This window comes from Ahaetulla prasina, chromosome 2 (assembly GCF_028640845.1).
Source record: "Ahaetulla prasina isolate Xishuangbanna chromosome 2, ASM2864084v1, whole genome shotgun sequence".
Classification (NCBI taxonomy): domain Eukaryota; kingdom Metazoa; phylum Chordata; class Lepidosauria; order Squamata; family Colubridae; genus Ahaetulla; species Ahaetulla prasina.
In genome coordinates this window covers 2,983,534-3,008,455 of record NC_080540.1, presented here as the reverse complement: position 1 = coordinate 3,008,455, position 24,922 = coordinate 2,983,534, and the positions used below count along the sequence as shown (strand labels likewise).

At 44.6% G+C, this 24,922-nt stretch overlaps 1 protein-coding gene across 5 annotated transcripts in view; it reads right to left on the bottom strand.

Moving 5' to 3' along the window:
- Nucleotides 1–24,922, bottom strand: part of LOC131192647 (zinc finger protein 845-like) — a 47,024-nt gene that overhangs the window by 14,250 nt on the left and 7,852 nt on the right. Inside the window, exons 1-3 of one of the 5 annotated variants that reach the window (XM_058171987.1) lie at nt 4,626–4,647; nt 4,254–4,368; nt 1,749–2,240 (exon numbers count right to left, since the gene is read on the bottom strand). Coding sequence is in view for 4 of the 5 variants with exons in the window: in XM_058171983.1 (XP_058027966.1) it covers nt 13,391–16,491; nt 18,089–18,218 (3,231 nt within the window). In the remaining variant the exon portion in view is untranslated. Of the gene's footprint in view, nt 1–1,748; nt 2,241–4,253; nt 4,369–4,625; nt 5,209–10,184; nt 16,492–18,088; nt 18,219–24,922 lie in introns of those variants that run through there. The other 4 variants (XM_058171984.1, XM_058171983.1, XM_058171986.1 and 1 more) reach the window with 4 other exon arrangements.

Below are 24,922 nucleotides of genomic sequence, written 5' to 3'. Positions count from 1 at the left end.
ACAACATTCCCTGCCTCCACACTCTAGTGGGTTGGGCAGATGTAACCAGTAAGAAATGGTCCCTCACATAACCTGGTCCCAAGCCATGAAGGGCTTTAAAGGTGACAACCAGCACCTTTAATTGCACCGGGAAGCAAATTGGCAGCCAATGCAGCTCCTAGAGGAGATACTTGTGCACACAGGGGTCTGCACAAAGCCATAGGTCCATGGAAAATAAAGCCATCCTCGTTTGTGATATTATCCAAGAGGGGGGTGCGGACCTGATGGGCATTACGGAGACCTGGTTGGGCACGGAAGGGGGAGTCCCCCTGGTGGAAATGTGCCCACCAGGTTTCCGTGCATTGCATCAGCCGAGGGCCCAGGGTAGGGGTGGGGGGGGTGGCGGTTGTTATCAACGAGAGTCTAGAACCAAGGGAGACCACTGTACCACAGATAGCCGGATGTGAATCCCTCTTTGTGAAGTGGGGCCTGGGGAGGCAGGTGGGCTTGCTGATCACATACCTGGCTCCTTGCTACATGACAGCAGCCCTGCCCGAGCTGCTGGATGTAATCGCTGGGATGGCGGTTGAGACCCCCAGACTTATGGTCATGGGAGATTTCAACCTGCCATCGGAGGGTGAGGAGTCCATGGCAGCTCGGGAGTTCATGGCTTCCATGACGGCCCTGGACCTGACCCAGTTAGTGACGGGTCCCACTCACATCGGGGGAAACACTCTGGACTTGATTTTCGACTCTGGACAGTGATTGAATGATCTGGAATTAGGGGATATAGTTATTAAACCCTTGTCATGGTCAGATCATTCTCTCCTTCAACTTGACTTTCGAACCGCCGACCCTCAGCGCAGGGAGACGGGACCGGTTCGCTGGTTCCGTCCCAGGCACCTGATGGACCCGGAGAGGTTCCAGATGGAGCTTGGGCCACTACCTGAGGACTTGGCCCGCGGCTCGACTGGGGACCTTATCGCTGCCTGGGAAGGGGCGGCGGCGGGGGCTCTGGATCGGGTCGTGCCTTTGCGGCCTCTGACTCGGCGCCGCTCTCGATTAGTTCCTTGGTATTCCAAGGAGCTGAGAGAGATGAAGCGCCGGAGAAGACGCCTGGAGAGTAATTGGAGGGCCACCCGCTCCGAATCTGACCGGACACTAGTGCGGTCTCAAATTCAGACCTATCTGGTGGCGATGAAGGTGGCAAAACAGGAGTATTTTTCCACCCTCATTGCATCTGCAGATAACCGCCCAGCCGCCCTGTTTCGGGTGACCCGCTCCCTTATTCATCAGGGAGTGTTGGAAGATCCCCTGCAGGGGCGAGCTGAGGAGTTTGTACAGTATCTGCAAGATAAAATCGCTCAGATTCGTGAAGAGTTGGACGCAGATTGGGTAGGGCCGGGCGAGATGGCGGAGGCTGGTCTTGATGTTTCCATCTGGGATGAGTTTGATTCTGTGACTCCTGAGGACATGGACAGGATACTGGGGGGGGGGGGCTGAATGCGACCACATGTTTATTGGACCCATGTCCCTCCTGGTTGGTGCTGGCCACCCGGGAGGTTACACGTGACTGGCTTCAGGGAATTGTTAATGCTTCTTTGATGGAGGGTGTTTTCCCTTCCACCTTGAAAGAAGCAGTGGTGAGGCCCCTCCTCAAGAAGCCTTCCCTGGATCCAGCCATTTTATCTAATTATCGTCCTGTCTCCAACCTTCGCTTCATGGCGAAGGTTGTTGAGAGTGTGGTCGCACGACAGTTCCCTCAATACCTGGATGAAACTATCTATCTAGACCCATTCCAGTCCGGCTTCCGGCCCGGTTACAGCACAGAGACGGCCTTGGTCGCGTTGGTTGATGATCTCTGGAGGGCTCGGGACAGGGGTTGTTCCTCTAGTCCTATTAGATCTCTCGGCGGCTTTCGATACCATCAACCATGGTATCCTGCTGCGACGGCTCAGGGGGATGGGAGTGGGTGGCACCATTTATCGGTGGTTCTCCTCCTATCTCTCCGACCGGTCGCAGACGGTGTTGGCAGGAGGGCAGAGATCGACGCCAAGGCGCCTCCTATGTGGGGTGCCACAGGGGTCGGTCCTCTCGCCTCTTCTCTTCAACATCTATATGAAGCCACTGGGTGAGATCATCCGTGGCTTTGGTGTGAGTTGTCATCTGTACGCTGGTGACACCCAGTTGTACATATCCACCCCAGGCCACCCCAACGAGGCCGTTGACGTCATGTCCTGGTGTCTGGAAGCCGTACGGGTCTGGATGGGGAGGAACAGACTTCAGCTCAATCCCTTGAAGACCGAGTGGCTGTGGATGCCAGCTTCCCGGTACAGCCAGCTTACTCCATTGCTGACTATTGGGGGCGAGTCATTGGCCCCCACAGAGAGGGTACGCAACTTAGCGTCCTCCTGGATGCACGGCTGTCTCTTGAAGATCATTTGACGGCCGTCGCCAGGGGGGCTTTTTATCAGGTTCGCCTGATCCGCCAGTTGCGTCCCTTTCTGGACTGGGTTTCTCTGCGCACAGTCACCCATGCCCTCGTTACATCTCGCCTGGACTACTGCAATGCTCTCGACATGGGGCTCCCCTTGAAGAGCATCCGGAAGCTCCAAATGGTCCAGAATGCGGCTGCACGGGTGATAGAGGGAGTACCTCGTGGCTCCCATATAACACCTCTCCTGTGCGGGCTGCACTGGCTTCCGGTGGTCTTTCGGGTGCAATTCAAGGTGTTGATTACCACCTTTAAAGCGCTCCATGGCTTAGGACCGGGCTATTTACGGGACCGCCTACTGCCACAAACAGCCTCCCACCGACCTGTGCGCTCCCACAGGGAGGGCCTCCTTGGGGTGCCGTCGGTGAAACAATGTCGACTGGCGACCCCCAGGGGTAGGGCCTTCTCTGTGGGGGCTCCTGCCCTCTGGAACGAGCTGCCTCCGGGGCTTCGCCAACTCCAACTTCCGCCGTGAGCTGAAGACTCTTTTATTCCATCGAGCTGGGCTAGCCTGATTAAGTAATTTTAAATGGGGTTTTAGTTTTTTGTATTATTTAGTTTTTTAATATTTTTGGCCACTATTTACATAAATTTTTAGTCTGTTTTTAACGTGTATTTATTGTATCTTTTAAATTGGCTGTTAACCGCCCTGAGTCCTTCGGGAGAACGGCGGTATACAAATGCAATCAATCAATCAATCAATCAAATAATAAATAAATAAATAAATAATGAAATAAATAAAATAAAATAAAATAAAATACAATAAAATACTGGCCGCTGCGTTTTGCACCAACTGGAGCTTCCGTAGAGCGTGTTCCAATAGTCAAGAATGAAAGTGACTAGGGCATGAGTGACTGAGTAGGGATTGTCAGCCCAGGAAGGGGCATAACTGGTGCCCAACCCGTCGTTGCGCAAAGGCCCTCCTGGACATGACCGCCACCTGCTCTTCAAGCAGGAGTCGTGAGTCTAAGAGAAAACCCAATTCACACAGGGTCTGTTTGGGTAGTGCCATCTCATCCAAGATCAGAGGTGGCAATTCTCCCTTGGCCAACGAACCCCAAACCCAGAGCCACTCGGTCTTGCCAGGCTTTAGTTTCAACCCGTTGCTCCCCATCCAGCTCCTAACAGCCTCCAGGCACTGCAAGAGGGAGGACACAGCATCATTTAACCCACCATGAGCTGAGACATACAGCAAGATATCTCAGTCCATGCTGGCAGATGATCTTACAAAGCAGTTTCATATAAATATTGAAGAGGAGCGGAGAGAATACCGAGCCCCGCAGAACCCCGCAAAGCAGTGGACAAGGGCTGAATCTCTCCCCTCCTATCAACACTGACTGAGAGCAGCTGCAGAGGAAGGAAGTGGGCCAGAATAGCACAAGGCCTCCCACTCCCATCTCCCGAAGCCGCCCAAGGAGAGTACCATGCATGTATCTTCCCTAGGATCCTGCCCTGTCTACTTCCTCAGGAGCAACAGGGTGAAACGATTCCCAGATAATAAAGGGGCTTCGACTGGACAAGGAACTACGCCAGTATCCAACTGGGAACAAAGTCAAGCAATTTTATCTTTCAAAAAAAGCACCAATTCCTCGGCAGGCCCCTTCAGGTGGAGCACAATCTCCCCCTTCCCCAGAAGGAGGAGGCTCACCTAAAGAGGGTCCCTGGGCGATTATCTGAAGATGCAATTTGTCTGGAGAACTATAAATAGGGGGAGGTATGGTGTAGAAGAGAAGAGAGAGTGAAGGTAAGACAGATGGGTAATCATAGGATCTTCAATTACCTCCTGAGGTGTCCTGACTTTGATCCTCCCAAGGGATCCTCCTAAAAAATAGCTCCTGAGGGGAGTTTGATGGGTTCCTCTTTCCCTCAGGATCTCTGATCTCCACAGAGCAGCACTTCCAATAGGAGGAAGGAAGAAAGAAGCAGAATTAAAATATATCACACGACGTAAAGTGGATTCCTATATTCGGAACACAACCTCAAAGCCCCCAATATCCATCAGTGTGATTGAGTGAGAAAACAACGGAACAATGTCCTACAAGAATAGGTGGGACATCGCCACCTATTATAAATGTCAGAGAGGTTTGGGAAGGAGGGGTGAAGTATTCAAACACATTCTCTGTTGTCTTTTGAGCTCCCTAAAGTGTCTCACCTGCATCTCGACCTGCTCTTTCTGCTCCTCCGCCTGGCTCAAGAGGAAGCCTTCCACCAGGGCCACCGCCTGGGAGCTGGTCTCTGCTCCACACTCCCTCACCCAGTTCTCCATCTCTGGGGGCAGAAGAGCCAGGAACTGCTCCAGAACTACTAAGTCCAGCATCTGGGCTTTGGTGTGCTTTTCTGATCTCAGCCAGCGCCTGCAAAAGTCATGGAGTCGGCTGCAAAGTCCTCGGGGACCCTCAGCCTCCCGATATTGGATGAAGCTCCAGGGCTGAACTTCTGAAGGGAGGATGGTTTCCTCCTCCAGGATCTCCTGCCCAGTCCTTGTCCAGAGCTTCCCAGGCTGAGCAGCTGAAGGGCCTTTTCCGGCTCCCTCCTTTCCCAAAGGTTGTGTCTCCATCCTTTCTCTCTCCTGCAGAGCAACTCCAAATGGCTCCAAGGACTCTTCTGGGTCTCCAGATGCCTTTTCCTTCACAGGACCATTTCTGGCGCCTCCAAGTGATTCCACTCTTTTTTTTTTTCCCAGCAAGAGAAAATTTTGGCTTGCAAAGATTACAAATAATTTTAAATTTCTGTATCTGCGATTGAAAGAAAAATAAATACAAAGAAAGTGGTATTTAGCAATTAAACAACCTTCACCCAACCTGCCTGGAGCCCCAAGCGGCTCATCCCAGCGCAGGGCCGGAAAGGAGGCAGCTGGAGAGGCCGCCCCGCTTCTCTCCCCCTCCGGAGACAGGATGGGGCCCTCGGGGAGCCTGGTGCGAATCCTGCCTCCTCCTCGCCCGGCTTCTCTCCTCTCCTGCTGGGCCTCCGCAAGGCCGACCCTCCCCTCCCCCCCCTCGGGCTCTTCGCATGGAGAGGGAGGCTGGGGAGCATGGGACCCGGGGTTGAAGCCGGAGGATGACCGGGCGGGGGTCTCTCCCTCCTCCGCCTCCCTTTGCGCGGGAAGAGCCCCCAACTCACCCGGGGCACGTCTGGATCTCCCCCCGCCAGACTCTCCCGCAGCCTCTCCGCCTCCTGCGGAGCCCCAGGGGTTAAGGAGAGCGAGTGCGGCGTCCTAGAGCGGCAAACGTTTGTGACGTCACTTCCTTTCTAGTCTCTTCTGGAAAGGCAGTTGTGACGTTTACCCTCCAGTGGACCAATGGGGAAGCGCATGACGTTACCGTCTCTTAGCAGAGGGCGCCCCCTGGTGGATTAGGGGCAAAGTGCCAGGATTGTAGAAAGGGCGGGAAAGAGCAGCGCGTCTGAGGGGAAGGGAGAGGGCAGGGATGATGGGCTTGGGAGTAGGGGGAAAGGCCTCTCTCCATGGCTCTCTGGCAGACAAAGGCTTCGACGTTTCCAGAGTCTGCGCTTTCTCTATCTTCTTCTCTTTCCTGTCCAGGAACCGTTTGTGGAGATGGAGAAAAATCACTTTGGGGGATTTGAACTCGCTTCCCTCAAGAAGAACCGCCCTAAAAGCTGGGCAGAGATTAGAGAAGGCCTCAAAACGGCCCAAATCCTGCCAGAAACAGCCGGTCAGTCAGAAGAGAAGGACCAGGAGGCTCTCTGGGAAACACAGCTTGTGTCTTGCGGTTGTTGAGAACTTCGGTCTTAAGTGAAGGAAGATGGAACACAAGCAGGGAAGCCACAATCTGGAAAAATGGAGATGTCTGTCAATTTTTATTTTTTAATTCACTACATACAGCTGCCTTTCCCAAATCATGACGCTCAGCCTCACAACGGAGCACCCTGGGCGATCCGTTTCCTGTGCCTGCTGAATGACGCTGAAGAAAAAGAACAGTCAGAGTGGGCAGAAGACGAGGACCAGGAACCTCTCTTGGAACTTGTGTGTCTTGTGATTGTTGCAAATTGCAGCATAAAGTGGGGAAAGATAAACCATTTGTCTGAAGTGGCGTAGAGTTTCCTGCCTAAGCAGGGGGTTGGACTAGAAGACCTCCAACTTCCTTCCAACTCTGCACCTCCGGCCCCCTCCCTGAAAACCAGGTGCCAGCTGTTCTAAGAAAGTTTTTTTTTTTCACGGACTAAGTTTCCTCCTACCTACTTGGGCTTGGGTCACAACAGGAAGCATCAAAAAAGGAAAATTGAGCATAGAGGCTACAGTATTCCTTAAAAACAATAAGGATTTTCAGATAGTCCTAGACTTACAACAATTCATTCAGTGACCATTCGAAGTTATAACGGAATTGAAAATCTCGTCTTCTGACTGTTGTTCACACTTGCAACCATTGCAGTATCTTCATGGTCACGTGATCAAAATTCAGTCGCTTGGCAGCTGACTCGTATTTATGACAGTTGCAGTGCCCCAGGTCACGTGATCCCCTTTTGCAAACTTCTCACCAGCAAAATCAATGGGGAACCCAGATTCACTTAACAACCGTGTTACTAATAACCTCTGTGATTCACTTAAAAACTGTGGCAAGAAAAGTCATAAAATGGGGCAAAACTCACTTAACAAATGTTTCAGTTAACAACAGAAATGTTGATCTCAATTGCGGTCACAAGTCCAGGATTACATATACATATACATCTTGAGGCTTGGATTTCCTCAAAGTCACATTTTATTAGAGATGTCATATTGGCACATCTGGGGAAACCTGAATCTGAAAGTTTTCAGGGTTTCCCCACCCAAAGGAAGTTCAAGTCCCTGCCCAACACCCACAAGACCATCACATGGTCCAATTACAGCATAGTCCCAACTGGACAGGCCTCCTAGTTCCAGCCACCCAGGTGCAGGGTAAAATGGCCTTGACTTTCTGTGAAAGGAATGTTGTTATGACTATGTATCACCCATGCTCCATACAATCCCCCCTCCGTTTCCCACACAAGGAAACGTAGCAGGACTGAAGGCACAACAGAAATGGTTTCCAGGTCTAACAGGCCACCCCCCGCATCCCCCGGACAGAAAAGCATTTCAGAAAAGCTAATTTTCAGGTTTTCTGAGAATAGAATAGAATAGAATAGAATAGAATAGAATAGAATAGAATAGAATTTTATTGGCCAAGTGTGATTGGACACACAAGGAATTTGTCTTGGTGCATATGCTCTCAGTGTACATAAGAGAAAAGATACGTTCATCAAGGTACAACATTTACAATACAATTGATGGTCAATATATCAATGTAAATCATAAGGATTGCCAGCAACAAAGTTACAGTCATAAGTGGAAGGAGATTGGTGATGGGAACTATGAGAAGATTAATAGTAATGCAAATTTAGTAAATAGTTTGACAGTGTTGAGGGAATTATTTGTTTAGCAGAGTGATGGCCTTCGGGAAAAAACTGTTCTTGTGTCTAGTTGTTCTGGTGTGCAGTGCTCTATAGCGTTTTGAGGGTAGGAGTTGAAACAGTTTATGTCCTGGATGTGAGGGATCTGTAAATATTTTCACGGCCCTCTTTTTGATTCGTGCAGTATACAGGTCCTCAATGGAAGGCAGGTTGGTAGCAATTATTTTTTCTGCAGTTCTAATTATCCTCTGAAGTCTGTGTCTTTCTTGTTGGGTTGCAGAACCGAACCAGACAGTTATAGAGGTACAAATGACAGACTCAATAATTCCTCTGTAGAACTGAATCAGCAGCTCCTTGGGCAGTTTGAGCTCACCAGAAGTAGGGAAACCACCTGTTTCCTGCCTCCGGAGGGCCTGGGGTGAGGGAAGCCCATTTTTCTCTCTCACCTGGCTCCAGAGCCTCTCTAGCAGTCTGGGGAGGGCGAAAATCCACCCTCCCAAGAGGTCTTCCGGAGGCCAAAAAAAGCCCGCTTGACAACTTCCGGTCCCACTGGAAGTTGTCAAATAGGCCATTTCTGGCATTCGGAGGACCTCTTGGGGAGAGGAAGCCCTTTTTGCCCTCCCCAGACACCTAGAGAGGACCTGGAGGCTGGGGACTGGAAGTTGTCAAATGGGCTGTTTTCAGCTCAGGGAGGCCCTGTTTTCAGCTCAGGGAGGCCCTGGAGCCAGGTGAGAAAGAAAAACAGGCCTAATGGGCCATCACATGCCAGAAGCGGGGGAGGGGGATTGCGCAGGATGCATAGAATTATGGGTGTGGGCATGCATGTGTGTCCGTCCCCCCGCCCAGCATGCAATGGCAAAAAGGTTAGCCATCAGTGGTCTAGACCAGGAGTCCCCAACATTTTGGATCTCAGGGACCATCAAGTTCATAATTTTAAATCCAATGGACCACTAATACGAATCCAAAGCGCCGCTTGCTGAAGCGCCTGGATTCCCAGTAATGGGATGGGGTCCTTCAGGCACTTTCCCTTCTCTTTCTTTCTCCCCACCTCCCCTCTCTCTCCCCACTTCCCCTCTCTCTCCCATTCTTTGTCTCTCATTCTCTCATCGTTCTCTCCATTTTTCTCATTCTTTGTCTCTCCCCCCTTCTCTCTCTCTCTCTCTTTCTCTCCCCTCTCAATCTTTCTCTCTCTCCCTGTTAAGATTGGATACAGTCTTCAGGCAGCCTACATCAGACGCAGGCAAAAGTCCATGAATATGGAATGTTTTTATGACTAACTTTTTACCGCTCCAACAACAACCCCCTCCCAACTTCCCCAGTTAAAATATGTGGCAGCTAAGAAGCAAAAAGAAAACTGCCTTCCAAAACTGACACTCTCCCTCTTTCTCATTCATTCTCATCTTTCTCTCCCCCTCTCATTTTCTTTCTCTCTCTTCCTCTCCCACTCTCTCTCTCTCCCACTCTTTCTCTCATTCTCTTTCTCTCTCTCCTTCCCACTCATTATCTCATCTCTCTCTCCCTCTCTCATTTCTCTCCCTCTCCCCCTCTCCCCCTCATTCTCTCTCCCACTTTTTCTCATCCTCTTCCCCTCTCCCACTCATTCTCTCATTCTCTCTCCCCCAACTCTTTCTCTCATTCTCGCTCTCTTTCTCTCCCTCTCCCACTCATTCTCTCTCCCTCTCTCTCATTCTTTCTCTCTCCTCCTGTTTCCCTTCTCTCCCACTCTCTCATTCTCTTCCTCTCTCCCACTTTCTCTCATTCTCGCCTCTTCTCTCCCTCTCCCACTCATTCTCTCTCCCCCTCTCTCTCTCATTCTTTCTCTCCCTCCTGTTTCCCACTTCTCTCTCCCACTCTCTCATTCTCTTCCTCTCTCCCCCCCAACTCTTTCTCATTCTGATTGACTCAGGGAGGAGGAGGAGGTGGGCAGAAGCGGGGGGGGGCGTAGTACTCCGGAAAAACAAGGCATGCCAGGAAGGACCGCTGCCTGTTGTGCCGACCTCACGAAATTGAGGTGGGGGTGTCGATATTTAATGCAAGACATCCCCCTTTGGGAGCCCCCATACTTCTTCCAAAAAGGCGGTGCTCTCTCTCTCATTCTCTCTTTCTCTTTCTGTCTCTCATTCTCTCTCATTTTGATTCTCTCTGTCTCTCTCTCATTCTCTCTCTCATTCTGTCTTTTTCTCTATTTCATTTTGTGCAGCATCAGCATTCCGCCTTGGTATATTTGCACCAGCCAGTGGAGCAAAGCAGCCCTCATCTCCTGCCGCTTGGGACTCAGAGCTGTAAATGGCATCTGATCAGGGGAGCAACTAGATTTTGCTCTCCATTGTGGATGCCAGACCCGTACCCTGCAAGGTCTCATCTCTCCGAGTGACTGAAGTTTCCCACGCCATTTCAGCGAGCGCTCCTTGAGAAACAAGAGCTTGCAGGGGGCTGATCTGGCATCCACAATAGAGAGCAAAATCCGGCTGCTCCCCAGACCAGTCGCCATTTACAGCTCCAAGTCTCAAGCGGCAGGAGACGAGGGCTGCTTTGTGCCACCAGCTGGGCAAATATACAGAGGCGGAATGCTGATGCTGCGCAAGTGCAAGAAGTGCTTCACTCCCACAGCTTCCAGCCATGGCAATCGCTGCTTCAGCCCGTTTGTGCCACAGTTCCTCCACCAGGGTGCACCGGCAAAAATACAAAGATTTCTCCACGGACCACCAAAATTTTCTCGCGGACCACCGGTTGGTGACTGCTGGTCTAGACCATTTCAGGATCTACTGATCTTCCTATAGGATCTATTTCAGACAAGTGACTATCCAGTCTCTTCTTAAAAACATCCAGCATGAAGCAACCACAATGTCTGAAGGAAAGCTGTTCCACTGGTTAAATGTCTTTACTGAAAGGAAGATCCTTGTTAATTCAAAATTGCTTCTCTCGATTATTTTGAATGCATTGTTTCTTGTCCTGCCCTCTGGCGTTTTGGAAAATAAACTGACCCATTCCACTTTGTGGCAGCCTCTCAAGTACTGGAATATTGCTATCATGTCACTCCCAATCCTCCTTTTCTCTAGATTAGCCAAACCAAAATTCTGCAATTGTTCTTCATATGTTTTCGTCTGCAGGTCTTTAATCAGCCTACTGCTCTTCTCTGTACTTTTTTCCAAAGTCTCACCATCTTTTTTGTAATTTGAGGACCAAAACTGGATGCAGTATTCCAGGGGTGGCTTACTAAGGCTTCATAGAGCAGGACTAATACTTCATGTGATTTTGATTCTATGCTTCTGTTTATACAACCAAGAATTGTATTAGCTTTTTTGGCTGTTGCTGCACACAGGAAACTCATCCATTCAGACTCCAAGGTACTTCTCACAGTTATTGTTTTTGAGCTAGGTTTCAGGTACTCTTTTTCCTGCCCAGGTGTAAAACAGGTTCTGAAAGGTTCTGGAGAACCGGTAGTGGAAATTTGGAGTAGTTCGGAGAACCGGTAAATATCACCTCTGGCTGACCCCCGAGTGGGATGGGAATAGAGATTTTACAATATCCTTCCCCCAGAAGTGGGGAGGTAATGGGATTTTGCAGTATCCTTCTGCCATGCCCACCAAACCACGCCCACAGAACCAGTAGTAAAAAAAAATTAGATTTCACCACTGGATTCAACCTTATCTCATTTAGAATAGAATAGAATAGAATAGAATTTTATTGGCCAAGTGTGATTGGACACACAAGGAATTTGTCTTGGTGCATATGCTCTCAGTGTACATAAAAGAAAAGATACGTTCATCAAGGTACAACATTTACAACACAACTGATGGTCAATATATCAATATAAATCATAAGGATTGCCAGCAACAAGTTATAGTCATACAGTCATAAGTGGAAAGAGATTGGTGATGGGAACTATGAGACGATTAATAGTAGTGCAGATTCAGTAAATAATCTGACAGTGTTGATGGAATTATTTGTTTAGCAGAGTGATGGCCTTCGGGGAAAAACTGTTCTTGTGTCTAGTTGTTCTGGTGTGCAGTACTCTATAGCGTCGTTTTGAGGGTAGGAGTTGAAACAGTTTATGTCCAGGATGCGAGTGATCTGCAAATATTTTCACGGCCCTCTTCTTGATTCGTGCACTATACAGGTCCTCAATGGAAGGCAGATTGGTAGCAATTATTTTTTCTGCAGTTCTAATTATCCTCTGAAGTCTGTGTTTTTCTTGTTGGGTTGCAGAACCGAACCAGACAGTTATAGAGGTGCAAATGACAGACTCAATAATTCCTCTGTAGAACTGAATCAGCAGCTCCTTGGGCAGTTTGAGCTTACTGAGTTGGCGCAGAAAGAACATTCTTTGTTGTCCTTTTTTAATGATGTTTTTGATGTTAGCTGTCCATTTTAGATCTTGCGATATGATAGAACCCAGAAATTTGAAGGTTTCTACTGTTGATACTGTGTTGTCTAGTATTGTGAGAGGTGGAAGTATGGAAGGGTTTCTCCTAAAGTCTACCACCATTTCTACGGTTTTGAGTGTGTTCAGTTCCAGATTGTTTTGGTTGCACCACAAGGCTAGTCGTTCGACCTCTCGTCTATATGCGGATTCATCATTGTCTCATAACATAACATAACATAACATAACATTAGAGTTGGAAGGGACCTTGGAGGCCTTCTAGTCCAACCCCCTGCCCAGGCAGGAAACCCTACACCATCTCAGTCAGATGGTTATCCAACATTTTCTTAAAAATTTCCAGTGTTGGAACATTCACAACTTCTGAAGGCAAGTCGTTCCACTTATTAATTGTTCTAACTGTCAGGAAATTTCTCCTTAGTTCTAAGTTGCTTCTTTCCTTGATCAGTTTCCACCCATTGCTTCTTGTTCTACCCTCAGGTGCTCTGGAGAACAGCCCAACTCCCACTTCTCTGTGGCAGCCCCTGAGATATTGGAACACTGCTATCATGTCTCCCCTAGTCCTTCTTTTTGTTAAACTAGACATACCCAGTTCCTGCAACCGTTCTTCATATGTTTTATCCTCCAGTCCCCTAATCATCTTTGTTGCTCTTCTCTGCACTCTTTCTAGAGTCTCAACATCTTTTTTACATCGTGGCGACCAAAACTGGATGCAATATTCCAAGTGTGGCCTTACCAAGGCATTATAAAGTGGTACTAGCACTTCACGTGATCTTGATTCTATCCCTCTGTTTATGCAGCCCAGAACTGTGTTGGCTTTTTTAACAATGAGACCAATCTCTCGAATGAGACCAATCACTGTTGTGTCATCTGCGAACTTCAGTAGCTGAACAGATGGATCATTGGAGATGCAGTCATTGCTAATTAGATCAGAAAGACACAATATGCATATACATGGTGAGGCACTGGCTAGAATACAGTACTACAGGCTAATTGCCCACAGCCAGGAGTTTCATTTGGACAGGCTCATGGTTGATTCAGACTTTCATCCTTCTGAGGTCGGTAAAATGAGAATGCAGATTGCTGGGGACCATATGCTGACTTTGTAAACTGCTCAGAGAGTATTGTAAAGCATTTTGGAGTGGTATATAAGTCTAAGTGGAATTGCTATTGCTATGTAGTTTCTCACGAGTGTGGATCCATTTATGAGAAGAAAGACCTCCACTCTGAGCAAAGCACTTTCCACACTCCATGCATTTATACGGCTTCTCCCCTGTGTGTATCCATTTGTGTATTCTTAGGCTACTGTAATGAGCAAAGGTCTTTCCACACTCCATGCATTTATATGGTTTCTCCCCTGTATGGATCCTTTTATGTATTCTTAGGCCACTGTTACGAGCAAAGGTCTTTCCGCACTCCATGCATTTAAATGGCTTTTCCCCTGTGTGGATCACCTTATGTGAAATAAGATGACGTCTTTGAGCAAAGGTCTTTCCACACTCCATGCATTTATACGGCTTCTCCCCTGTGTGGATCCTTTTATGTATTCTTAGGCCACTGTTATGAGCAAAGACCTTTCCGCACTCCATGCATTTATACGGCTTCTCCCCTGTGTGGATCACCGTATGGTGAATAAGATGACCTCTTCGAGCAAAGGTCTTTCCACACTCCATGCATTTAAATGGCTTCTCCCCTGTGTGGATCACCTTATGGCGAATAAGATGATCTCTTTGAGCAAAGGTCTTTTCACACACCATGCATTTATATGGCTTCTCCCCTGTGTGGATCCTCTTATGGCGAATAAGATGACCTCTTCGAACAAAGGTCTTTCCACACTCCATGCATTTAAATGGCTTTTCCCCTGTGTGGATCCTCTTATGATGAATAAGATGATCTCTTTGAGCAAAGGTCTTTTCACACACCATGCATTTATATGGCTTCTCCCCTGTGTGGATCATCTTATGGCGAATAAGAGGACCTCTTTGAACAAAGGTCTTTCCACACTCCATGCATTTAAATGGCTTTTCCCCTGTGTGAATCACATTATGGGAAATAAGATTACTTCTTTGAGCAAAGGTCTTTCCACACTCCATGCATTTAAATGGCTTTTCCCCTGTGTGGATCCTCTTATGGGAAATAAGATTACATCTTTGAGCAAAGGTCTTTCCACACTCCATGCATTTATAGGACTTTTCTCTTGTGTGGAGCTTATTGTGGTGACTGAGTCCACCGCTATTCGAAAACGTTTTCCCACACTCCATGCATTTAAATGGCTTTTCCCCTGTGTGAATCCTCTTATGGGAAGTAAGATGACCTCTTTGAGCAAAGGTCTTTCCACACTCCATGCATTTATATGGTTTCTCCCCTGTGTGGATCCTTTTATGTATTCTTAGGCCACTGTTATGAGCAAAGGTCTTTCCACACTCCATGCATTTAAATGGCTTTTCCCCTGTGTGAATCACATTATGGGAAATAAGATTACTTCTTTGAGCAAAGGTCTTTCCACACTCCATGCATTTAAATGGCTTTTCCCCTGTATGGATCCTCTTATGGGAAATAAGATGACCTCTTTGAGCAAAGGTCTCTCCACACTCCATGCACTTATAGGACTTTTCTCTTGTGTGTAGCTTATTGTGCTTACTGAGTCCACTGCTATGCGTAAATGTTTCCTCACACTCCATGCATTTATACAGCTTCTCCCCTGTGTGTATCCGTTTGTGTATTCTTAGGCTATTGTTATGAGCAAAGATCTGTCCGCACTCCAGGCATTTATACGGCTTCTCCCCTGTGTGTCTCCGTTTGTGTATTCTTAGGCTACTGTTATGAGCAAAGGTCTTTCCGCACTCCATGCATTTAAATGGCTTTTCCCCTGTGTGGATCACCTTATGGGAAATAAGATGACCTCTTTGAGCAAAAGTCTTTGCACACTCCATGCATTTATACGGCTTCTCCCCTGTGTGGATCTTCTTATGGCGAATAAGAGTACGTCTGTAAGCAAAGGTCTTTTCACACTCTATGCATTTAAATGGCTTTTCCCCAGTGTGAATCCTCTTATGGGAAATAAGATGACCTCTTTGAGCAAAGGTCTTTTCACACTCCATGCATTTATATGGCTTTTCGCCTGTGTGGATCCTCTTATGGGAAATAAGATGACTTCTTTTAGCAAAGGTCTTTTCACACTCCATGCATTTATAGGACTTTTCTCTTGTGTGTAGCTTATTGTGCTTACTGAGTCCACTGCTATGCGTAAATGTTTCCTCAGACTCCATGCATTTGTACGGCTTCTCCCTTGTGTGGATTCTCTTATGGGAAATAAGATGACCTTTTTGAGCAAAGGTCTTTCCACACTCCATGCATTTATATGGCTTCTCCCCTGTGTGGATCGTCTTATGGCGAATAAGATTACCTCTATGAGCAAAGGTCTTTCCACACTCCATGCATTTATACGGCTTCTCCCCTGTGTGGATCCTCTTATGGCGAATAAGATTACCTCTATGAGCAAAGGTCTTTCCACACTCCATGCATTTATACGGCTTCTCCCCTGTGTGGATCCTCTTATGGGAAATAAGATGACCTCTTCGAACAAAGGTCTTTCCACAATCCATGCATTTAAATTGTTTTTTCCCTGTGTGGATCATTTTGTGGATAGTAAGTACATTACTGTAAGCAAAGGTCTTTCCACACTCCATGCATTTATACGGTTTCTCTCCTGAGTGGATCCTTTTATGGGAAATAAGATTACTATGTCTTCTGAACCTGTTACCAGATTCTCTGCATTTGTATAGCTTCTCCCCAGTGTGAATCCTTTCATGGGAAGTAAGTTGCCTGCTTGTTCTAAAACATGTTCCACATTCCAAGCATTGATAAGGCTTCTCTTTTGCGTCAATCATTTTTTGAGGTGTAAGAAACTTATTTCCAAGAGAAGGAATGAATGTCACATTGTAACTTTTTCCGTTGTGTCTTCTTATATCATCTTCTCCTTCGTTTTGGCTTAAATAGTGTTCTTTTACTAGTAATTTAGCTTTGATTGGCTTCAAACTTTTCCCAATATATTTTTTCCTTATTTTCTCCTGTTCGGCATGAAAATTTCGTATCGGAGCATCAGCGGAAGATGAGCTTTCCTGATTCCAATCATTTGACTGGTTTCTATCATGGGTTTCTAATTCCATTCGAATTCCAAATTTCTCTGTTCCATCTTTAGCATTAATCACTTGGAACAGTTCACAGGAATCTTGATTCTTCTGACTATTATTACCTTCAAAGCAAAAGAGAAATGAAAATGATAACAAGGTTAGAGAAAAAGATCAAACCGTAGAAAGTCAAGTGAATTTCCTTCTGAATTTTTCCAAAATTCCGTTATATTTTATGTTTGCATGCTTACAGTGGTTTGATATAGACAGAATGATTTCTATATTCATGAGTCCTGAAAGCTTTGAAAATATCTAGAAAAAATATCTTTCTTTACAATCATCTATATATGTGCAAACCTCAATCAAAGTCTGTTTTGAGTCATGGAATAATCAGGGGAAACATCCAAGGAGGAATAAGGAGAAAAGTTAAGATTTATTGGGGTGGGTTAATTTCGGCAGAGACCTGAGAGAACTGAAACAATTTTGAAACAAGCTCTTTCTTCCCTGGTGTACCTTGGAGCAGCTGCTCCATGGCGTCTGTCTGGCAGGCAGGACTCCCACTCGGCTCGTTCCTTGATCCCAGGGATGAGACTTTGGAGCGAAGTCCCTTGCTTGAAGCCTCCCATTAGCTAGTAAATGTCTTTGCACTGAAATTGGAAAGGTTGGGAGGCTTCAAGAATGACTACTTCACTGCCCCAAAGTACTCATCGGTTGGCAAGGGCATTTTGGCTGGATCTGGTACAGGCTTCCGTTTGCAGAGAACGGAGGCCTAAACTACTTTAGTGTGAGATCACACAAGACGAGAAGTGCAAGATCTCACACTAATGATCTTGCGGGATCTCGCATTGCAGTACTTTAGTCCTGTGTTCCCTACAAACTGAGGACTGCACAAGATCCAGGGCAAAAGTCTTTGAAAAGAAAGAGGCCTTCCCTTTGTTTCCAAAGCATTTTGCCCTGGAGCTTGTGCAGGCCTTTCTTAGCACAGAACAGAGGCCTAAAGCAGTGTAGTGTGAGTTCATGTGAGATGACTAGTGCCAGATTTCCCACTATTGATCTTGCGTATCTCTCACTACTTTAGGCCTCTGTAGGCACCCAAGCAGGCAAAGGAACCGACAGCTCGCTCCATCCTCGTAAAGTAAGTCCCAGCCAGTTGGGGTGGGGGTACATGTTGCAACACCTCAGCTGTCATTTGTAAGTATGAATGACGGCCGTGGTGCTGTAACATTTGTCATTTCAGGACTGAGTCTTAAGTACTTGGGAGACAGTTGGGTCATAACTTGAAATGGTCACTTAGTGAACTGTCGTAACTGAGGGATCATCTGTACCCTAGGATGCTCTGAGGCACACTTCAAGAGGCCTTTGTTCTGGAATTGGAGTGGGAGAATCCTCCTCCATGGCCTGAGCGTGAAAGTTCTGTTCTCACACAATTTGGGGAGGTTTCAGAGGACAAATAACATATGATCTCCAGAGGACACATAAAAGCACACCCCATTCTTCTCATCCTCCACAGATAAGTTCAAATAGAAATGGAAAAATACAGATAAGGAATGGCCCAAAAGCATCTAAGCAAAGAGACACTGACTCTAAACTTCCTGGGGTACCAGAAGGCCAGATACTTTCTTTTTCCTTTCCAGGAGATGATATCTGATTATAGTTAGTTTTTATTAAAAAACACTAATCTGTCTTGTTGAATTCTCTGATTGGGGACTAGAAAACTCTTACCCAGAGAGACCACGTTCCAATGGTTTTCAAGCATGACTTCCGAATGCAGTGTTTTTTGGTCAGGATCCAGCTGAGACCATTCCTCCTCAGAGAAATACACAGCCACCTCCTCGAAGGACACAAGACTCTCCTGAACATGGAAAAAAGAACAGAACAGGAGGATTCGCATGATCTCTTCATAACATAACATAACGTAACGTAACGTAACGTAACGTAACGTAACGTAACGTAACGTAACGTAACATAACATAACATAACATAACATAACATAATAACAGAGTTGGAAGGGACCTTGGAGGTCTTCTAGTCCAACCCCCTGCCCAGGCAGGAAACCCTACACCATTGCAGGCAAATGGCTATCCAACATTTTCTTAAAAATTTCCAGTGTTGGAGCATTCACAACGTCTGCAGGCAAGTTGTTCCACTTATTTTATTCAAAAAGTTTTTATTAGTCAAAAAAGGTTTATACAAATACATATCAGGTATGGTAAATTTTCATTTTTCTTATCTAAAATAAGAATTTTACTCAAATTTTTTAACACATACAACAGCCATATGGCAAGCAGATGACACGAAGTAGCTAAGTTTACAAATTTTAAATACGTAATAAAGAAGGGTCAAGAATAAACAGAATATCGTACAAAAGAGAATAAGGAAAACAAGTTGTTCCACTTATTGATTGTTCTAACTATCAGGAAATTTCTTAGTTCTAAGTTGCTTCTCTCCTTGATTAGTTTTCACCCATTGCTTCTTGTTCTACCCTCAGGTGCTTTGGAGAATAGTTTGACTCCCTCTTCTTTGTGGCAACCCCTGAGATATTGGAATACTGCTATCATGTCTCCCCTAGTCCTTCTTTTCATTAAACTAGATATACCGAGTTCCTGCAACCGTTCTTCATATGTTTTATCCTCCAGTCCCCTAATCATCTTTGTTGCTCTTCTCAGCACTCTTTCTAGAGTCTCAACATCTTTCTTACATCGTGGCGACCAAATCTGAATGCAATATTCCAAGTGTGGCCTTACCAAGTAAATATGGGGTCTTTGCTTTCACATGGACAGAGAAAGCATGCAGATGAATTTTCTTATCTTCTTAAAAAATCTGGTTTAGTTGTTTCACAGAAAGCTCTTTTTCGGCTGGTACGAGAAATTGCTTTAAAATGTTCATGGTATCCTTAAAAGGGTTCTTTAAAATTGTCAGATTGGGAAAGAATTGGTAAAGCTTTGCATTCTGAGCCAAGAGCAGAGATAGACATTTTGCATGTTTGGCATTTGTGTAGGCATGCTGTGGAAACATTTGGCCATGAGGAAGTTTCTCTTTTATCACCTCCTTCGCCTCAGCATTCTACAGCTGTAGTGCTTCCTCCAGTATCTGAAACTAAACTTTTGCTGCCTTCTGCACCTCCTGATACTGGACAAAAACCTCCCCCTGACATCGTTCCACAATTTTATTTTCAAAAGATGGTGGAAAATTTTAAGAAAGATGCTGCTATTTCTGGGGAAGAGTTAGCTGAATTGTTATCTGTGTGCCCAGTGCAATATCATCCAGGACCGGAAGCTGGACAACAGATAGCAGAATGGGAAGGTTTGCCATATCAAATTTTACCGGAGTTGAAAAAAACTGTTACAGATTATGGAGTTAGTGGAAATTTTACAAAGGGTTTGTTAGAAGACATTAAGTTTTCGCTCGGGAAACTTGCCAATGGAGAAAACAAAGCGTGCCTTTCCCATAACCCTACCTTCTCCTCCTCCTCCTCCTCCCTCTCTTGTGCAGCCCTAGCCACAGCCAGTAGTACTGGGGTTGATTTAGTTACACAGGAAGATTTGGATTTTAAATTTCCCTTAGAAGTTAAACTTGTTCCTTCACAGTTTTCTGGTCCTATTCCCTCTGGACTAGTTGGCCTTATTTTACCACATTCTTCTGCTCATAAATTGGGATGTTTTGTAGTTCCAGGAGTTATTGATTTTGATTATACTGGAGTTATTCTGATGCAAATTTGGGTTAATATTCCACAACTTCTCTCTAAAGTCTCTTCTGTGGCACAACTTCTTTTTCTTCCATATGAGGTTTCTGCTTCTGGCACAGGGCATTGTGGTGATTTTGGTTTTGGCTCTACTTCTCTTTCTATAGGGATATTCTATAGGGATATTCTATAGGGATATTCTATAGGGATATCCCCTTTCTATAGGGATATCCCCCCAAGTCTTTCTTACATAAGATCTTTCGAGAATATTCTATTTAAAATTCAGTACAACACATTATTATATATGGGGACAGGGACCGTCTTTCTCTTCTCAACACTCATCTGGTTTTAGACGATGGCATTTCTTCTTAAATGGATTTGTTCTACACCTGTTTAGATTAAGCAATGGCCTTTATCTTCTGAAAAATTGATTGCTCTTCATTCCTTAGTACAGGAGCAATTGGATGCTGGCCATATTGAGCCTTCCACTAGTCTGTGGGGTACTCCTGTTTTTTGTTTTTTTTTAATTCAAAAAGTTTTACAAAAAAAATCCCCCCCTTTCCCCCCAACCCCTCTCCCTTCACAAACCCCCTCCCCCCCTGACTTCCCGGAACAAGCACAAGGTATAGTTAAAAATAAAACAAACATATGCTAAAAAAAATTCCCCCAAAAACTATTATACCAATTTTCCCTCTCTAGCTCTGACTTCCTCCTTACATAACCAAAATCCTTCAAAAAATTAACAATAAACAGTAATAAAATATATAAGTCAATAGAACAAATTAATCCTAAAGTATTTAAAACCAGTTAAAGCATAAAAATCCAATCCAATTCAGAGAATATCTCCCTTATAGCTTCTATAACCATATAATTTTCCCCCCAAGTCTTTCTTACATAAGATCTTTCGAGAATATTCTATTTAAAATTCAGTACAACACATTATAAAATTTCAATACAGGAAATTACAATATCTATTCAACTTTAGTCCTTCCTCGTCAAAATCCAGTATAAATCCAAATATCTAGTCTTTTATGATAGATATAAAACATATAATCAACCCATTTCTTCCAGATCTTCCTCACGTATTGCTTTCAGGGACGCTAATATTTTTATCTGTTAATATTTCAAAAAAAAATTCTTTCAAGGATAATACTTTTGTCTCTTGCCATTTTTTTTGATGCATTAGTCTCTGTCTTTCCTTCATTACTCCTTTTGAAAAGTCAGTCGCAATATTTCCTAGTAGTTCCTTATGTCCAAGAATCCACAAGTTACTGCCGTATATTCCATCAGTCCAAAAAGAGAACTCTTGGAAAGCATTAACCCTGTGAATTTTTCCGTTTCGGGAGACAGCCTCCTGTAGCACATTTCATCCAAACTTTTAAAAAAAGGCTTCTTTACATCAACTTGTTTGTTCACGATCATATCTTCATATTTATCCACTTTTGTTTGTATATCCTCCATTCCATTTTCCAAGTCCTGATTACACTGGTTAATTTCCTCCAAACTCTCATCCAAAACATCTCCATTTTTTATCCATTCGTATTTTTGAATAATTAAATACATTCTTTCTGTATAATCCTGTATAAAGTCACGAATCCATTCTTCTGAAAGAACCTTCATGGCAAATAAATAAAATACTTAAACAAACTAAAATAATCCAACAATCCACAGTCCAGCACAATAAGATAAAATCTCCATTCACTTTCACTTTCTCAGCAAGTAAACACCATTTTATTTCATTATGTTGATTGTAGATGAAAGAAGAAAAAAGTTTTTAAAAAAAATAGAAGTCAGATTTAATACTTGCAATTTAAGTGACTGATCTCCTGTATTTATTCCGTCTGCTTATAAATATCCATAACAATCACTTGAAGCAGAAGTGGTCGCTCTCTTCTCTTTCTGCATGAAACAGAGACATGCTGGGGCTGGAGCTGCTGCAGAGGGATTTCCAGGGAACTTTCCCCTTCGAGCTCCCCAAACGGGGCCTCTAGACAGTTCTACCTTTCCTTCTTCTGCTCTTTCCCTCCCCCTTTACCGGGGAAAGTACTTTCAGCCAGCTGATATTCGCAGTTTTCGCCGGCTTTTTACAGAATTCCAGCGCGGGTGCCCTTATTTATTTATTTATTATTTATTATTTATTATTTAAATTTTTATACCGCCCTTCTCCCGAAGGACTCAGGGCGGTTCACAGCCAATTAAAATACACAATGATACAATAAATACAATTAAAATACAGTTAAAAAACTTATTGAATTGGCCAAGATTAAAATTTAGAATAAAAACCCATTAAAAAACCCATAAATTTAAAACTAACCCAGTCCAGCGCAGATGAATAAGTGAGTTTTAAGCTCGCGACGAAAGGTTCGGAGGTCCGGAAGTTGACGGAGTCCTGGGGGGAGTTCGTTCCATAGGGCGGGAGCCCCCACAGAGAAGGCCCTTCCCCTGGGCGTCGCCAGACGACACTGTCGCGCCGACGGCACCCTGAGGAGTCCCTCTCTGTGAGAGCGCACGGGTCGGTGAGAGGTATCCGGTAGCAGCAGGCGGTCCCGTAAATAGCCCGGCCCTATGCCATGGAGCGCTTTGAAGACGTTCACCAACACCTTGAAGCGCACCCGGAAGGCCACAGGTAGCCAGTGCAGCCTGCGCAGGATAGGTGTCACACGGGCGTCCTTCGGAGAGAGCGGAGCCACCAGAAGTTGAATACTCCTGTTTTTGTTATCAAAAAGAAAAGTGGAAAATGGAGATTTTTACATGATCTTCGCTAGAAAAAATTGACTGCCATTGTGGCCAGCAGGGGTCTCTATATAGCTCCTGAAAAGGCAATTCACATTCATGAATGGTTAAATTTATCTGCTTCTCCTCCGAGAAATATTTTTCCTTATCAGTCAGCTTTAGAAGAATTAATCATAAAGGCAAGGCAACGTACTTTACAACTAACAGGTCAAGACTTAGAGGGTATTGCTTTCACTCGTACTAAACTTGAACATGAACATTTAATGACTGTCTCTGATTCATATCAGATTGCCTTTTCTCAATATCTTGGTGATGTTAGCTATTTTTTGCCTAAAGGTCCTCGCATAGTCATTACAAATACATTAAATCTTTCTTTTTCTTCTATTTTTGTTCGTTCTCCTCTTCCTGAAACTTTAACAGTTTTCACAGATGGATCACCTACTCGAGGTGTTGTGGTTTGGACAGATGGTCAACAATGGTTTTCTAAATACGCTTCAATTCAGACATCTGCTCAACGTTCTGAGTTGGCTGCTGTCATTTTGGCTTTAAGATTATTTTCTGACCAATCTCTTAACTTAATTGTTGATTCACAATATGTATTTCTTACAATGGAGTCTCTTCCTTATGCTTATTGTTCAGCTTCTCTTGATGTCAATCTCTTGTCTTTATTTTTATCTCTAAAACATATTTTGGAAGAACGTGTTTTTCCTTTATATGTTGAACATATTAGAAGCCATACTCCTTTTCAGGATTCTTTGACAGAAGGAAATCAATGAGCTGATGAAGCTCTTAAACATATTGCAATACTATTTTCTGATCCTGTTGCTAGTCATTCATATTTTCATCGAAATGCTAAGTCTTTGGCTAAACAATTTCATATTCCTTTTTCTCAGGCTCGTGATATTGTTCGAGGATGTACTTCTTGTCAACAATTTGCTGTTCCTTTTCCTATGGGAGTAAATCCTCGTGGAACAAAAGCTAATCAAATTTGGCAAATGGATGCCACACAATTACCTAATTTTAAACCATACACTTATTTGCATGCATCCATTGACACATATTCTCACTTTTTGTGGGTTACTGCTTCTAGACATGAGTGCACTTCTGATGCAGTATCTCATTGTCTTTCTGCTTTTTCTGCAATGGGCCGACCGACTCAACTGAAAACAGACAACGGTCCGGCATACACTAGTAAGGACTTTTGTTTCCTTTTGTCAACAATGGAATATTAAGTTGACTCATGGAATTCCTTACAATTCTCAAGGGCAAGCTATAATTGAGCGAGCTCATCGAACATTTAAAGCTACATTAACTAAATTACTGAAAACTGAATCTGGTCCATACAATCTGCGAAAGATTCAAAATTTGATCTCTATTGCTCTTTATGCTGGAATTACTTAACCTTTTTAGATTCCTTTTCAGAAATTCCAGTCAATTTACATTTTCATATTCAGGATCCTGTCTCTCGACCTCTGATATCCTATCGTCAACCTCCTGATCCCTGCTAAAATTATAACCTGGGGTCGTGGTTACGCTGCAATTGAGGATCCACAAACAAAACAAGCTGTGTGGATTCCAGGCCGGTGTGTTCGTCCTTATCATGGCGTGGCATCAGAATCTTCACAATCCCATTCCAAACTTCAATCCGAATCTCAAAACGGAGGCTCGTCTTCCCAGGTCGCCACATCCTCCTGCCATGACTTGGGGTCAAGTTAAAACTACTACCTATGAAGCTCAACAACAACTAAAGAAAGCTTCTTTACCTCAAACTCCAGAAAATCTTGTAACTGCAGTTTTTGCTGTTATAACTGCTAATTCTATTACTATTTTTTTGTGTTGTTTTCTTTGTTTTCCACCTACAGTTTCTACTATTTCTGAAACAACTCCTGCTTTTTCCCTTTAGATTTGTCATGCTCAATATATGTTTTTAATTCATGGCCGCAACATAACTTTATATTATGAACCTCCTATGGCTCTTGGTCAAGTTGCTTTTATTCCTAATCTAATTACCTCTTCTACTTTTATTGTTTCGCAACTTCAACATATTTCTTCTTCTTGGTTATTTTCTAAACCTCCAAGTCAATTGAGGTTTATGTTTTTGTTGTTATGCTAAACAAACTTGGCTTAATAATTGGTCTGAT